The sequence below is a fragment of the Patiria miniata genome, unplaced genomic scaffold, assembly GCF_015706575.1.
Source record: "Patiria miniata isolate m_02_andy unplaced genomic scaffold, ASM1570657v1 HiC_scaffold_8, whole genome shotgun sequence".
NCBI lineage: Eukaryota > Metazoa > Echinodermata > Asteroidea > Valvatida > Asterinidae > Patiria > Patiria miniata.
The window spans coordinates 11,857,780-11,872,883 of NW_024037075.1; the positions used below are offsets into that span (position 1 = coordinate 11,857,780).

The window sequence follows — 15,104 nt, forward strand, 5'->3', positions numbered from 1 at the left end:
AATGGTTCGAAAATGATCTTATAGCTCAGTGTTTTCCCAATTTTATTCCTAGATTTTTTTGTTTGTTTTTTAACCGGCTCTTTTACTGTAGATTGAATCTTTTGTCACAAATAATAATATGCTAAAAAAAGTACAGATTGCACACAACTCTCGAGCAACATTTGTCGTTACTTTTTTTGGTAAAAATGAGTCTCTCACACATGTATTAATTGAATAAACACATTGTATTGTTTTAGACAAACCCTAACGCTCACTTAATGATTGAGCATGCATCATGGCCCAGTCTTTGTTTTCGCGATTTGGAAGGAATTGTAGAACATGTAAAATACTAAAAACTTGTTGATTACGAGATGAATTGCAATTAACCTTTGGTTGTTACACCAATTGGTTTTTTTTCTCGTTAGTCAATCGCTCTGAATCAAACCTGAATTTGATCAGTGGATCTCCCTTAATTTTAAAACGCCCTTTTAGTAACGGTTACTAAATCTTTAGAAAAACAAATACTATGACTTCAAGTTTTAGTTCAGTGTTCGCGTTTACAGACACAAACCAGCAAAATTATTCTGCACACCCATTTATTAGAACAGGAGACTTCACCACTGAATTGAAGCCCATCTTTTAAGATAACTACGAAAATTAACTTCACAATTTGCACTAAAATTTGGTAATCTATTCTGTGAGTTTCTCTTTTTATGAATTAATATTTTCAAGATCTATATCGTTCAGAACAAAAACTATGGAACACGCGAGTGTAATTGATGGTAAACAGTGCATCTGAAAATCTATAATACCCCTTGGACCGTTGATTAAACTTCAGACGTACGTCATCAGAGTAATGGCGAGAGGGGGATGGTCACTCGACTCGCCATCACCAATTGACTCGCCCCCGTTCATTGGTCGCCGGGCGCGTTAATTATGCGAATAACAAACGAAGGGGCGTGTCCGTCCGGCGACTCGTCCAAATGTGTACGGCACGAACGTTGGTCCAATCGATGCGAGTATATGCACTTTGTGTATAACTTTCCGCGCGTGTCCAACACAAGTCCACTAATCACTCCAAACTCTTTGGAGAAAGGAAGCGACGGTCCGCTGCAACACTCAACTTCTCCCCCTTTTTTTCAATACATCTCTCCAAAACTACCACCACTCATGTTTCTGAGAAAACTGAAGTAGTCCGACTATCGAATACTGAGCTAATTGGAGTTGGAACAATCGGGAAAACGCAGGCCTAATTTTGAAAGGGAAGTGACAGAATTGTAAGAAAACAATGTTTTGGGACACAAATATGGAGCATATTCCGCTTGAGAACCGGCCGCCTTCGTCGTTGTTCGGCGGCTACGAGCGAGCGCCGTTCGGTGATGTCATACCGGTGCATCAGCAGTACGGTCGTGGGAGAGCAACCCACGAACACCACCATCACCACGAGGGGGTGAAGAGGCGGCGGAGGAAGGCCAAGTGTCCCGTCCAACAGGTGCACCAGAGACAGGCGGCTAACCTCCGCGAGAGGAAGCGGATGCAGTCCATCAATGATGCCTTTGAGGGGTTGCGGGAGCACATCCCGACCCTGCCCTACGAGAAGAGACTGTCTAAGGTGGATACTCTCAAGCTGGCCATCGGATACATCAACTTCCTTGCCGAGATGGTTACGTCGGATGTCAACAGTCCGGATGGGTCGCAGAACGGTGGGCAGGAACATCAGAAGAAAGTCATCATTTGTCACAGAGGTGAGTTTCAATTTGATCTTTGCCTCTTGGGACACAGTATAATCAAAGGCCTACTGAACAGATTCAACCGAGTATCTAATATGATGACACTGAAGTCACTGTACTGACGAGATAGTTTGGCAGACCGACAGCAGAACATTTTCCATCTTATCCGGAATACGAACAATCTTGTCGAAGTGAGAAGTTCAGTTGTGACATTTTCGAGAGTCTGTTGATCTCGTCAGCGGCAATCGAGAGTAAAGTTGTCAGCTTGTTAAAACATGTGGCAACTACAAGATTGCATTACCTACCGGATGATGGACAGGTATCGAAAATCATGAGCAGAACTAGTTCAAGAAATTAACAATAAGAAAAAAAAACAAATGCCCATGACTGCTCTCTGTTGGTACGTGTACATATACCAAAATACAAATTTGAACGAGTTGGCTCTTACAAATTGGTTGCAGTAATCTTGGTGATATAATTTTGCGTCCAAATCTTGAAATGGCAACCAAGATTGCCCCGGAAGGTCAAAGTGAGACTTTAAAAGACCCCTGATAGGGTTTGTTTAAAATTACTTGTTCACCATAACATCCTGCGCAACTTCTTCAACATTAAATCGAAGAGTGTTCCCTTCTCAAAATCTTCAATTTTTTGTAGCACCCTTCTTCCAAAGTGCATTTCAAGCGTTGTACACTGCTCTTCATTCAACAACCGACCGAGCATGTCCCCCTGAACACCAGAAAAAAGGCAATTACAAATAGTTACTTTCCGATTACAAAAGTCAAAAGGCTTCTAATACCATAACGAGTAAGCTATCATTACTTTAAATTATAAGGCCCTAATCTACCATCATGAATACAACAACAAGACGAACAACCATCTCAAGAAGATGTTCCTTAATCATGACTTATTTAATAAGAGTAACAACTTCTTTGGCTTGAACAGAACCCAAAGCCTACCTGTCGAACCCCATTATGTTCTCGTAAAGCGGACTAGTAAAGTCCCTAATACCTAAACACGGGCCAAACATCAAACAACAACGGCTACCCTTCCCTGACAGCACCGTACCCTTCTCCCGTTTTGTCCAACCCCCTTTTGATGCCAGCATTCGGCTTACTAATCCCCTACTCACTGTTCACGAGGTGCTTCATGTTTTGGCAATAGTCGGTGTTAAGTAGGAGCCTATCGGGGCCTGGTGCTCTTATGACGTTCAGCGGGCAAAGAGGCTTAATATTCCCCCTTCTTTCCTTGACTCGTGTAACGTGGTGTTTAGAACAGGTTGTAGGATTTGGGCCTATACATCAGGATTAGTGGCGGGGGGGGGGGGGGGGGTACTATAGGTTCTCTCTTAAGCAGTCTGACGCACATTTAAGAAATGTTGTAATTCGTTAAGTCGCATGTATACTCGTAGTTCAGTCATTGTGGTGAATGGGTTTCTCGCGGTCGCGATGGATTTAACTCGAATTGTGTAACAAGTTGAAAATGAAGTCTTGGTTACGGGGTTTAAAAGAAGAGAGTTGTTGCTCTCTTTATCCCAAGAACATCGGCGGGACCAGATGTGCGGAGGTCGTTGCTCTTACGGTCCGTAATTTTTTTTTTCGGCACAATCAGACAAGTAGACAAACAAACAACCAACTAAAAGGTCGAAAGTCTGAGGGGAAACTGATTCTGAAATAAACACTGTAAAATAAAATAAAATAAAATCGAGAATCTCTCTCTAATCACTCCAAAACGCCTGCTTTAGTTTCGTTAACAAACTAAATTACAGCCGTGCAACGAATTATTATTTACAGGATGAGAATTTTTCATAAGTTTCAATTTGAAATGCTTTTCCCCTTTTTTGCGTAACTGAGTTCTTACTTAAATCCAAATTGTAAAAGTAAACAGAAGTTTACAAATCTTTCGCTTAATGAGTAAATCCACAGATGTGATATTTTGAGATTTTTGTCAGTATGGCTGCACTGTGTTATCATCCATCCCTGGTACAATGTAGGCTATTAAAGCGTGCGGGCTGTCCAAGAGTTTCTCAAGTGCTCTGCCAAATTGACCTCTCTATTTATTCAAGTCCTTAAGAGTTTAACTTAAGCAAAGCCCGGCCCTCCCGCGTACACGTGGCCCCACAGTGGTGTGTGTAACACACCTCGTCAACTATACAGAGGTATTGCCGCGGGAGTCAAGAGCCAATCGTCCCGCGTGGTCAGCGGGCCGCGCACGGCCAGCGTGGTGGGTACTCGTGGTTCAAGAGCCCCCGGCCAGCCGACCGGAGCCCGCCCGCTCCAGCCGGGCCCGGGCTGATGGGACCCCCACCACGCCCCGGCAATATAAACTCCTTGGGCTATTTTTCCACTGGTCGTCGGAGTCATTTCTGATTAGCCATAACTATTAGATTGCAGCTGGACATTCGGGTATTAGTGTCCCAACTCCTTTCAGCGTGTACACGGCAATAATACTCATATACCCGTAACAAAACATCATCAAGTTTATACAACACACCCAAGGCATGTAATTCTCTTTGGATTAAATTCACACCTCCCCCTACCACCCAAGACAGTCGCTTCGTATTCTAATACCTCAAAGTAAAAAAAAATAGAATATATCCACTTCGGCATATACAAACAAAGCCTTGGTATAACTCAAGGGGTTTCTGGTGGTGAGAACACGTATTGTTGTCAACAAAATTCTTAAAATAATATTGAATTTAATGGAGCCAACTGGTTAGGTCATATCTTTGTGAGCAGAACTCGTAATGCCGAACGCCCATGCCTTTGGGCAATCATTATTACCCATTTACCCCGGTGTATGCAACACACGCATGTAATTACTCTGAAATTTTGCGCTAGGGAAAACAATATTTCATGGTTGATGGCGCTTTAATTAATCAACTAATAATTATGACTGCCATTGTGCATAATTATACGATCCTATTATAACGGCTTATTTTGCCTTGGAGACGTCAATTTTAAAAATCCACATAGGCCTACCCTTCAACTCCACAGCATAAAGTTCATTTCATCCCAGTCCACTCGTCAATCGTTGAGGGCGGTCTTCGTACGCGCAGACTCAGTGCACACATGCGCGTAAATGGTGCTTGTGACGGGCAAGTTACATTTATGACAAAATTTCAAAAAAATTCTATAGAAACCCTCCAAACCAATATCATTCCCATCTGAAGGTTGTGTCAAAAGCCTAAAAAAAAAAAAAATAATTCCGCTTGTAAAATAATCGTAAGCACTTTCCAGTGAACTTGCTTTTTCATTTTTTAAAACGAGAGTTGGAAATAAATTAAACAATTTTCTACAAAATTGTATCACAGACACCAATAAATAAAGGGAAGAATATTGAATTCAGACCTACTTTGGTGCATGGTTGTGTACAAAGCAGATGGTTAACAAGAAAAATTAGTTCATTTTTACCAAAATAGAAATGTCTCTCATTTTTTTTCAAAAAGGGGCCTACATTATCTTAATCATGGAGGAAGGAATATCCATGATTTAACAAAACTGACCATCAATAATGCATTGTGGTAAAGTTGTCATGATGTTGCATTATACCCTCGATTTTTGATAGTTTAACATTATAATCTACAAAAATATTAGTTTAAACAAATATTTCTACCTTGTATCTCCGTGCATCAGGTTCTCCATCACCGTCCGAGATGGGTCTCCAACCCTTGGCCGGACACTCCCTCTCGTGGTGCAGCGAGAAGAAAACCTCCCCGGGGCCCAACCACACCATGACCGCCAAAGTCTGGACGCCCGAAGACCCCCGACAACTCAAGTTTACTTCCATGGACATGGACGGTTCGCTGGACAGTCACCTAGGTTCACCGCCTCTCGTGCTATAGCAGATGGTTAACTTCCTCCCGAACAGGGAAAATGTCTTTTGCCGGTTGTGGGAACTCTTGCAATAACGGGGCAGTGGTGTACGCATCTGTAGAACTCGCGAGGAGTTACGTCTGCTTACTGTGCGTCCAACGCGGCCGCCATTTTGAATGAACTTTCCGAGAACTGCAACATTTAGTCTTTTTAATCCCTTAAGAACTCACCGGTTATTCTTCACAAGGAGGTAAAGTGAGTAGTCCTGAAGCGCATGTGAAAGCTCCAAAACACCCAGGTGGTAAATTCCAGGCACTGAAAAGGCTAAAAAGTTGACTTCTGTCTCCAATGTTGATGCCGTTCCGTCGAAGTTGGGATTCACGTTGTCTTTGAACTTAACTACCGGTGCGAGTCACCGCGCATGCTCAGAGTACTGCCAGCGATTGGTTCGTCCTAGTTTGCACCTGTTTGACAATGAACACGAATGTCAAAAATGTTCGCCATTGTTCCCCAAACTGCCAATTTCGTCTGCTTGGAAATGGCATTTACCTGAAATGAAAAGAGATACATGAAACCTTTTAAAAGCCCTTTTTCAGTTAGGTAACAAAAAATAAAGAGGTACGCGCGAACAGCTTTTATTGGAGCCCAACACAGTATTCCACAGTATTACTTTCGATAACCGAATCAAAAGCTTCCAAATGTTCAGAACTTTAAGTAGTGCAGAGCCAACGTTCCATAGAATAGCAACTTTGAGTTCAATGATAATGTCACAGATGTAGAGTCATCCTCGGAAAGAATTATTATAGACAAACTGCTTTGTTTTTTAACTTTAAAAAAGGTATTCACCGACGTGCCATAAATTGTTTTTAGAAGTGACACTGCCAAACCATAGTGCTAAACGTTTAAATTACACCTTGGCATTCAATCTGAGAATCTAACAGAATGCACAAGTGCTAATGTTAAACACAAAAGGTTTTGCAGTGTGTCATTAGAATTTCGTTGCTTGCTTTTAATTTTTTTTTTTTTAAGGTTTTAAATGGCACAACATGTGCAATAGCCCTCTGCATGTTTTTCAATTCATAAAGCTGTGATCAGCGATTATGATTGTCGCATGCGGTGGATAATTTAGTGCTTATCTTTCCTGTAGTTTGCAGCTCGGTATAAGGGGCCTAATATTATGTACTTATACGTCACGCAAATTTACATATTTCACAGACCTTTCTGGTAACAACTTTTGCTAAACCAAATTTTCTCTCTTAATCGCATTACGTGATATGGTTCTATTTTTTTGTGTGAGGTAACACCATTCTGTAAGTTCCGTTTCTGCAATTTTTTGTCTCGATAATTTTATATGAGAAGTAATAGTGCTTCAAACTACGCCTTTTTTGTATTATTACTGTGGTAATTGTTTTTGGAATAATATTTTGAAATTTCCATTGTGTACTTTGAACGGGCATATCAATATAAAACCTTATCTTACTGCTTTGTAATTCGATAAGAAAGAAGATAATCACTGAACGCAAAATTTAGCAAGGACATTTTTCAACGCCAGCGACAAAAAAAATCTCATGTGGAGAATAAGTAGTGCACAACATATTTCCAACAAAAAGCAAAACTACGGTACCACTTAGAACCAAATTTATTTCTTTGATATATGACTATATATATTGCTTCCACTTATGCATTTCTTTACTTTTAGACACGGCGGACTTGCTGCCTCGTACTAGACTTTTTCAATTTCAGACATTCATTTTTTTTTTGTAAATACAATGTAAAATAATGATACAAAAATATAATGTAATATATTGGATAAGTTACCAGACAGATTATTTTATTTCTTGTACAAAAATTATTTATTTGGTTAATATGGAATCTATTTCACAATTATGTTTTTATGAAGTAATTGAAATAATTATTGGTTGGGGCTCGATCTCAATTTTGCTTTTGTACCTTGAGGGGAAAATGGTGACAAGGGAGTTGATTTTAATAATGAAAAGCTTGTGGATTAAATTTTTTATTGAATCGTTAAAATATTGATTCTGGTCAGTTATTTGAGGTTCGCCATCCATGGAAAAGTTTGAATATTGCAATAAAAAAATTTCTTACCAAAAATAGCAGGCTTGTATTTCATGTCGTTATTGATTCTGTGACGACTGTACGTATGTATTGTTTGGTCTAAGCGGGTAGGAGGAGAAGAAAGGGGTGGAGCCTTCCATTGGTGGCAGAAGGGGGGGAAATGATACCATACCACTGATTCACTCTTTGAAAAAAATCTTCGATTTTCTGTCCTCAAGACTCTTCCACTTTGGGTAAAGATGGTCTAGAACGTGGGTCTGAGGTGAGAAAGGAAAAGGGAAAGGGGCCAAAGTAAAGGACCAATGTTTGACAAATTCTTCTGTAAGCTTTTGTAAATACCTCCTTCCCACACACACACACACACAATGAAAACTTTCCCCCAAAAAAATTAAAAGGGGAGTTTCGGAATCTTTTGACGACCACCAAGATCTTTATGTTTTTCATTCCCTAACCATCAGTTCAGCCCATTCCCTATTTGAAACTATAGACCTCCGCATTGTATCCCAATATTTTACACTTTGTGCAGTCTGCTTCAAAAAGAACATTGATACGAATTTTTTTGTTCAAAGGAAAATAAAACTCAGGTCTGTTAATTTATGATTGCAGGGCTCGTATACTTTCACCAGAATTTTTTCGGCGTTGAAGCACTGAGGTCTATGAAGTGCTAATGGGCTTGGTCTAGAAACAATAACCTCGTGAAATGTGGGGTCCATGTAAAACATGGCAGCACTTTCATCCCACTTCCCTCGACATGATAGGTAATTAAAAGGCCTAGGTGCCTATAAACACTGCCTAGCAATCGCCATTTCTCCCTAGCAACGTGGCCCTGCTCCTGCTTGATAATTTTTTTCCCCGCCAACAGGTGTACCGGCCAGAGAAAATTCCCGCGGTTGGCACAATACAGCGAGGGCCCTTCAGCCACGCGAGCTGTTTGTTTTTAGCGATCGAAATATGCATAAACTCGTGGGCTAACTGGGGAGTTTAGATAGCTCCAGTAAGGTCCTAAAAAAAGAGATATAGAAGAAAAGAAGATAAAAATGGCTAATCATTTGTAGAAATCGAGCGGAGATTATGGGAGTTTGCATCATTGCATGCGTTTGGCCGTCAAACATCAAACAAAACGCGCGTGTTTATGTTCGAAATTCAATGGGCAGACCGCCATTTTTCAAAGTCGCATACCAATGCAAAAGCGATTAGGAGCTGTGTGCCAAGGGTCTCGTTTTGTTTTACTCTCCATATTTTGCTGCCATTTTTTTCTTCTGCTCCTGCATGGATCGATCTATGCCAGACATGGGGATAGACGTCGCTCCTAAGGTTCTGTTTTTTTTTTTTGGCCCCTTAAAAAACCGAGAGCCATTTGAAATGCAGAGTTCTTTAATTGGGCTTATCAGTATGCAAATAACAAACAGAAAGTATTGCCAATTTATCATTCTGTTTCTTTCAAATTTACTTCGGTTTTGGCTGTCATTATTTTTTTTTCATCGGTTTTTTTTGGGGGGAGGGGGTGCTTTATCCTAATAATGCAACATTGTGATGTAGTATTATGTATAACTATGGCATTAAATAACAAAATATGGCAGGACTTGTCTCAGGACTTGTCTTGACGAAGATTGACATTTCGTTTCGGTTTGAGGCAAAACGAGGCAAGAAAACGAAAATACCCCGGCCAAAACCTCCGACTTATGTTTGCTTTTACTTTACATTAGTTTCGTTTTATTCAGCCAAGTTTATAGGGGCCAAATTTAGTGAGATGCTAAGTTGGTAAGCGCATAATTAACTTAAAAAATAAAGGGTTAAGCACAAAACACTTGGTGTACCACTTAGGTGATAAGTACAAATAATGTTTTGAGTGGTATCAAGTATTTGGCTAGACAGTATGGCGTGCTGTGCTGTACTGAAATTCGTCGTTCGAATGTACCTTGCTGTGTTGTGTTGTGTTGTGTTGTGTTGTGTTGTGTTGTGTTGTGCTGTGCTGTGCTGAAATTCGTCGTTCTGCTGTGCCTTGCTGTTCTGCGCTGTGATGTGGTGCATTTTGCTGTTGTACTTCATGTGTCGTGCTGTGCTGTGCTGTACTTTTCTTTACTGTGTTGTGTTGTGTTGTGTTGTGCAGTGCTGTGCCTTTGTTGTGTCTTTGCTGTGCTTTTGCTGTGCTGTAAGTTGTGCTGTGTTGTGCTGTGCTGTATTGTGCTGTGTTGTGCTGTGCTGTGTTGTGCTGTGCTGAATTTCGTCGTTCTGCTGTGCAGTGTTGTGTTGTGTTGTGTTGTGTTGTGTTGTGTTGTGTTGGGTTGTGTGGGTTGGGTTGGGTTGGGTTGGGTTGGGTTGGGTTGGGTTGGGTTGTGTTGGGTTGTGTTGGGTTGTGTTGGGTTGTGTTGGGTTGTGTTGGGTTGTGTTGTGTTGGGTTGTGTTGGGTTGTGTTGTGTTGTGTTGTGTTGGGCCGTGCCGTGCCTTTGTTGTGTCTTTGTTGTGCTTTTGCTGTGCTGTGCTGTGCTGTGCTGTATATGTGTTGTGCTGCGTTGTGCTGTGCTGTGCTGTGCTGTGCTGTGCTGTGCTGTGCTTTGTAGTGTTGTGACTTTGCTTTGCTGAGCTGTGCGGTGCTGTGCCTTTGCTTTGCTGAGCTGTGCGGTGCTATGCTGTGCTGTGCCTTTGCTGTGTTGTGTTAGGCTTCGCTGTCATTGCTTAGTTGGTTTGTGCTGTGCAGTGTTTGACTGTGCTGTTGCAAAATATTTAAAGAAAGTGTCTTGTAATTCTATGGGCTTAACCACTTAATACTTAAGCCCGGTTCATACTCCATGCGAAAGCGAATGCGAATTTGACGTCATGAAACATTCGCTGCGAAATTCGCCGAGTTGAAATATGTTCAACTTTTACGAATTCGCAGCGTGAATTTTTGCCATGACGTTACAAATTCGCGTTCGCTTTCGCTTTCGCGCCGAGAATGAACCGGGCTTCAGAGTAGTAAATGCCAGTCGGAGGATCATTTCACTGCCTGCTTTGATTGGAGTCGAACCCTGAACCACCAAACCGCATCATAGTCATCTGGCTTCGTTGAGATGAAGGTTTTAAATTTACGAAGGTCAGTGGTTATTACAATGTTGATTTTTTTTTTCGAAATTAAATTTATCGTCACTCAAAAGACGGAATTGACGAACTTCCGATGGGGTGTCCAGTGTAGGACACAATGGTGATAAATCTGACAACTTGGCGTTGCACCACTTGATTTGAATGCATAAACGATAGATTACAATCGTGCACATTCGGTGATATGAGACCCATTCTTCTTATCTTTAGTCCAGTGTGTTGGAAGTTCAGTTCTCGAATGAAGAACCCTTGAAATTTCCAAAGAACATCGTGTCTTGAACTTCAACAATGACCACTAAAAACCTGTGAATTATTAGCATGAGTTTCAGTAAGATCTGGGAGAGGCAGGCGTGGTTCTTGGGGCGGGGCTAAAGGGGGAGGGCAAAAATTCACAAATTTACAAATTCTATGCGATGGACTTTTTCCAGATGTGTCAAGAGTTCGACCAGTTTTCCTCGAATCATCCGAAATTTTGGATAATACCGAATGATAATCTAGGTCTTTAAAACCTTTATACTTTCTCCAAATCTATTTATAATCACACCATTAGTCCAACACCCCCTCCCCCCCCCCCCAAAAAAAAAAAAAAATAGGTCTAGACGTGCACGTCTGCAAAATATTAAAGGTACTCAATCCTATCAGTGGAAAATATGCCTAAAGCTCAAAATTGCAGTAATCCATCATTAATGTTTCCACGTTCCCCTATAAAATGATGAGGCTGTGCGTGCGCCACATGCTGCCAGAAATGGGTTTTGAATGTGCCCCGAAATGACAGAAGAGTAGCCGAGAACCAATCTTGAAATACAAAAGTGACAAAAAATTGAGCGTTCTCGCAAAACCTTAAAAGGCTCCTGTTTTTCTTCACAAAAACAAACCGGGAAACTGGATTTTGCCGCGTCTCTGGGCTAACAGATTGCACTGAAGGTCCGTATGGTGGCGGGCATGCAGCAGGCAATTGAGTCGCACGTGATCCGAATGGCTCCAAACGAAAGTCCGGCAGTTTCTTCATCTGTCATTTACGAAACGAGCGAAATCAAGACTTGAAAACTGTGAAGATACTTACTCAACAAAAAAGAATGGGGTGAATTGGGAAAAGTGGCGGCACAAAAGGGCACCGGTAAATTTGCGAGAGTGTTGGCCGCAGTTTACAACCCCAATGTGCAGTGTTCAAGTTGTTAGCTTTTTTTGAATTGGGAATCCCCTGAAGTGGAACATTTTGAGGAACAGAAGTTGCCCGTGTCATTTTTTTTTCAGAAGGGGGGGGGGGGGTTGTCTTGACTGCTTAAGCGTGGCAGACTGTGGACGGTTGGTTCATTTCCATCACAATCACTACACGCGTTGCAGTCGAAACATGCTGTTGCATCGACCCAAACTTTTCCCTCTTTTTTTTATGTTGCCATCGTCTGGCGCATTTTTTTTTCTTCAGCTCAAACATGGCGGCTGTTTCGTCTGCGCGATGTGTTCAGCGTCTCGTCTGGGGGAAAAACACAAACACAGTCTCTCCGGCTGCAATATGGTGAGGAAGAAAAAGTCGGGACTGGCAAAACAAGGATTGAAGTTCAAGAATTGAAAAGCCAGAATAAGACAATCGAACACTGAAATGACTTTTGGTCTTGCAACTCCCGAACAACAGGTGTCTACGTTGTAAGACCAAGCGTTAACGCCCCCCGTTTTTAATTTTTCAAACAAGAAAAACTTGATATTGAGTGAGACTATTTTATGCCTCAGTAGGGGCGGGCTTAGAACCAAAGGGGCAAGTGCCCCCCCCCCCCCCCCCCCCCCCCGTTGGGATGGTGAAAGATGAATATTACAAGACTTGACTGCAGCTGGAGATAGGAGGCCAAGTTTTTCTAGGGTGCAGGCCCTACCCCCACAAATCGGCAGCTGGGGTGAGTCAAGAAGGAGGCAAAGCCTAGGCCAGAGAAAGACGGTACTGTGACTGCTCATACAATATCGGGGAATCGTGTCTCGTTCAGAGCTTGTCTTTAATGTCCCATTTGTCATTGTTCCTGCACAATGTATGCACAGTTAGAAATGACGTGTCGGATAAAAACACACTTTTCAATTATCTTGCCATAATGTAAAGCTGTGCGGCAAACAAACGAGCACTCGGCTGGTATTGTTGGCGGGAGGAGGTTGGGGAACTCGGAGCGATCCTGGCCGGGCGAGGGCTGCCGGCACCGCCACCCGTTCGACGCCTTGGCTCGGGCTTTGTTAGGCGCGCTTGACACACTCAGATTCAAAGAAACCACCGCAGAATATTCCCCTATCACCTGCCACCATGAACACCATTATTATTACCATCGTCAGACCGCTCGCTTGCCCAGCTAATTGCACCGCTTCATTTGTAGACCAACTCCGCCAGGCGAGTTGAGGGGACAGCCGTCGTCCCGCGCGGCGCAGCCGAGCCATGCAGCCACAATACACCCACAAACAAAGACCAAACCATCGCAGTTTTGTGTACTAATCTCGGAGCTTCGCTTAAGCAGATGTTTCGAATTGAAGTGCAAATACACACGGAGAAAATCTTGCCAGCTCATGAGAAAAAATAACCGGGGAAAATTTAGCTGGAAAGTTTTTTGGGGAGACGAGAAAAGGAAAAGAGCGAGACGGCACGAGCAGCGACCGGACGATATGCCGAGGGTTACCCGGACTGAACTGAGCCTTCCCCGGTGGGCTCACAGCGAGTTGTGCTGCTTCACGGCCAGATTAGATAATTGAGAGAATGCGAGCACGTTGAGCATCATTAATCAATGGCTAACAATGCCACACAGACAGGCCCGGCACGCCCAAATATCAGCCGACGGCTCTCGCCAAACTTGGAGGTGGACGCGTCTGGGAACCCATGTCGGTCCAGCAGGTCCTTATTGTCAGTGACCCGGGGACACCGAGATGGCCCTGGCACTGGCCGAGGACCCAGGAATAGCGGGCTTTAATGGAAACAACTTGCGGTGTTTTTTACACAGTATTTGTTTGTCACAAAACGGCGAAACGGCGAGTGCCGAAAACTGGCAGCAAACTTCAGATTTTTCCTCGCCGTTTTCCAGTGCATAGTTTGTGTCAAATATGCACTTAAATACACTTATTGTGTAGTATATAAGTCACTAGATACATCCCCACCCTTGCCAGGAATCCCCACCCCCTTGCGACGCCGCGAGAAACGCTTAAACAGCGCCGCTGCCGACGCGCGCAAAACTTTTCCCAACTTTGCCAAACTTTCAGCAAATTGAAAAGAAGTTTGGGAAAGTGACTGCGCATGCGTCATTGTGTGGACGTGTACAGGCCCATTGAAGCAGAACAAAAGTGCTGCACAGCACAATATAATGCGGTCATATGGACGTCGGGTGTGTGTACGGGGGGAAATAGCCGGTGTTTTGACGCGGTTTTCGTGCAGTCCTCTCTCGCTAAATCTCGCCTCGCGTTCGGGGCGAAAATAATTCCCGAAAAGTGAAATTTTCGGCCAGTTTTCCGTGGAAAATTGTCAGGAATTGGAGGATTAGGGTTTTTCCCTTCAACGGGTGGTCTGACTGGGTTGCTTTCGCGCGGGAAAGCGTAGCATCTACCCCCGCGCATGCGGGGTAGGGTTGAAAATCGGCTGCTCCTGAGTCACACATTATCTCTAAATTGCTCTGACGAAATATCTACTCTTTATCATCCTTTGTTTTATCACAGTTTTGAACATTAAAAATGTATTTTGTTCAGTATCTCTTAATCCCAATTTTGACACCAAAAATGGACTATTTTTGGACAATGACCCGCACTGGGTAACGAAAGTGACCTTTTATTTGACCCCAGCTGCGAGTGCCGAGTGTGTCGTGCAGTGACAACCAAACATTCTTATCTTCGTGAGAAAATGTTCACATGAAACAATGCACGAATGTAACTTTTCCCGGAGAACATTGTTCTAGGATTTTCTCCGTTTCATCCCGAAGATCAAATTGACAACTCCCGCACCGTTTTTCAGGGTATACCTCTCAGATGTTTCGAGACAATTTGACACATAACCTAGAAAGTGTTGCATGCTGCACATGAATTAATTTCCCGGATATTCAAATTCAAATTCTTAACCGAAAATCACTATGTCGGTTATTTGAATTTTTTAAGCCGGATTTTAACGGTAACATGTATAATCTTTCACATTGTATTTCACGAGAGAAAATCTTTTTCTTAAAGTAATCTCTCCTCAATTTACATAACTGAGACTGCTCCTAAAATTCCAACTAGGAGTTAGGATGGTGAAATCCAGACGACAAAAACGTGTAAATGGTGGAGATGTTTTATAAGGCTGTTACATTTTAAAGCATATTTTAATTAAGTTGCATTTAACCTTTTTTAGTTCATACTGACAAATGTTCATGAGAGAGTTGGTAAATTTTGATTGGATTTCATTTTTACAAAATGTATATCAATTTCTAAAACAAACAAATTT

General features: G+C 42.4%; 1 protein-coding gene across 1 annotated transcript; it reads left to right on the forward strand.

Moving 5' to 3' along the window:
* Nucleotides 1-1,001: 1,001 nt before the first annotated feature.
* Nucleotides 1,002-7,085, forward strand: LOC119719588 (pancreas transcription factor 1 subunit alpha-like). Its single transcript, XM_038189064.1, has 2 exons — nucleotides 1,002-1,724; nucleotides 5,342-7,085. The coding sequence occupies exons 1-2, from the start codon at nucleotides 1,268-1,270 to the stop codon at nucleotides 5,548-5,550; spliced, it is 666 nt and encodes a 221-aa protein (XP_038044992.1). The 5' UTR covers nucleotides 1,002-1,267; the 3' UTR covers nucleotides 5,551-7,085.
* The last annotated feature ends 8,019 nt before the right edge of the window (nucleotides 7,086-15,104 follow it).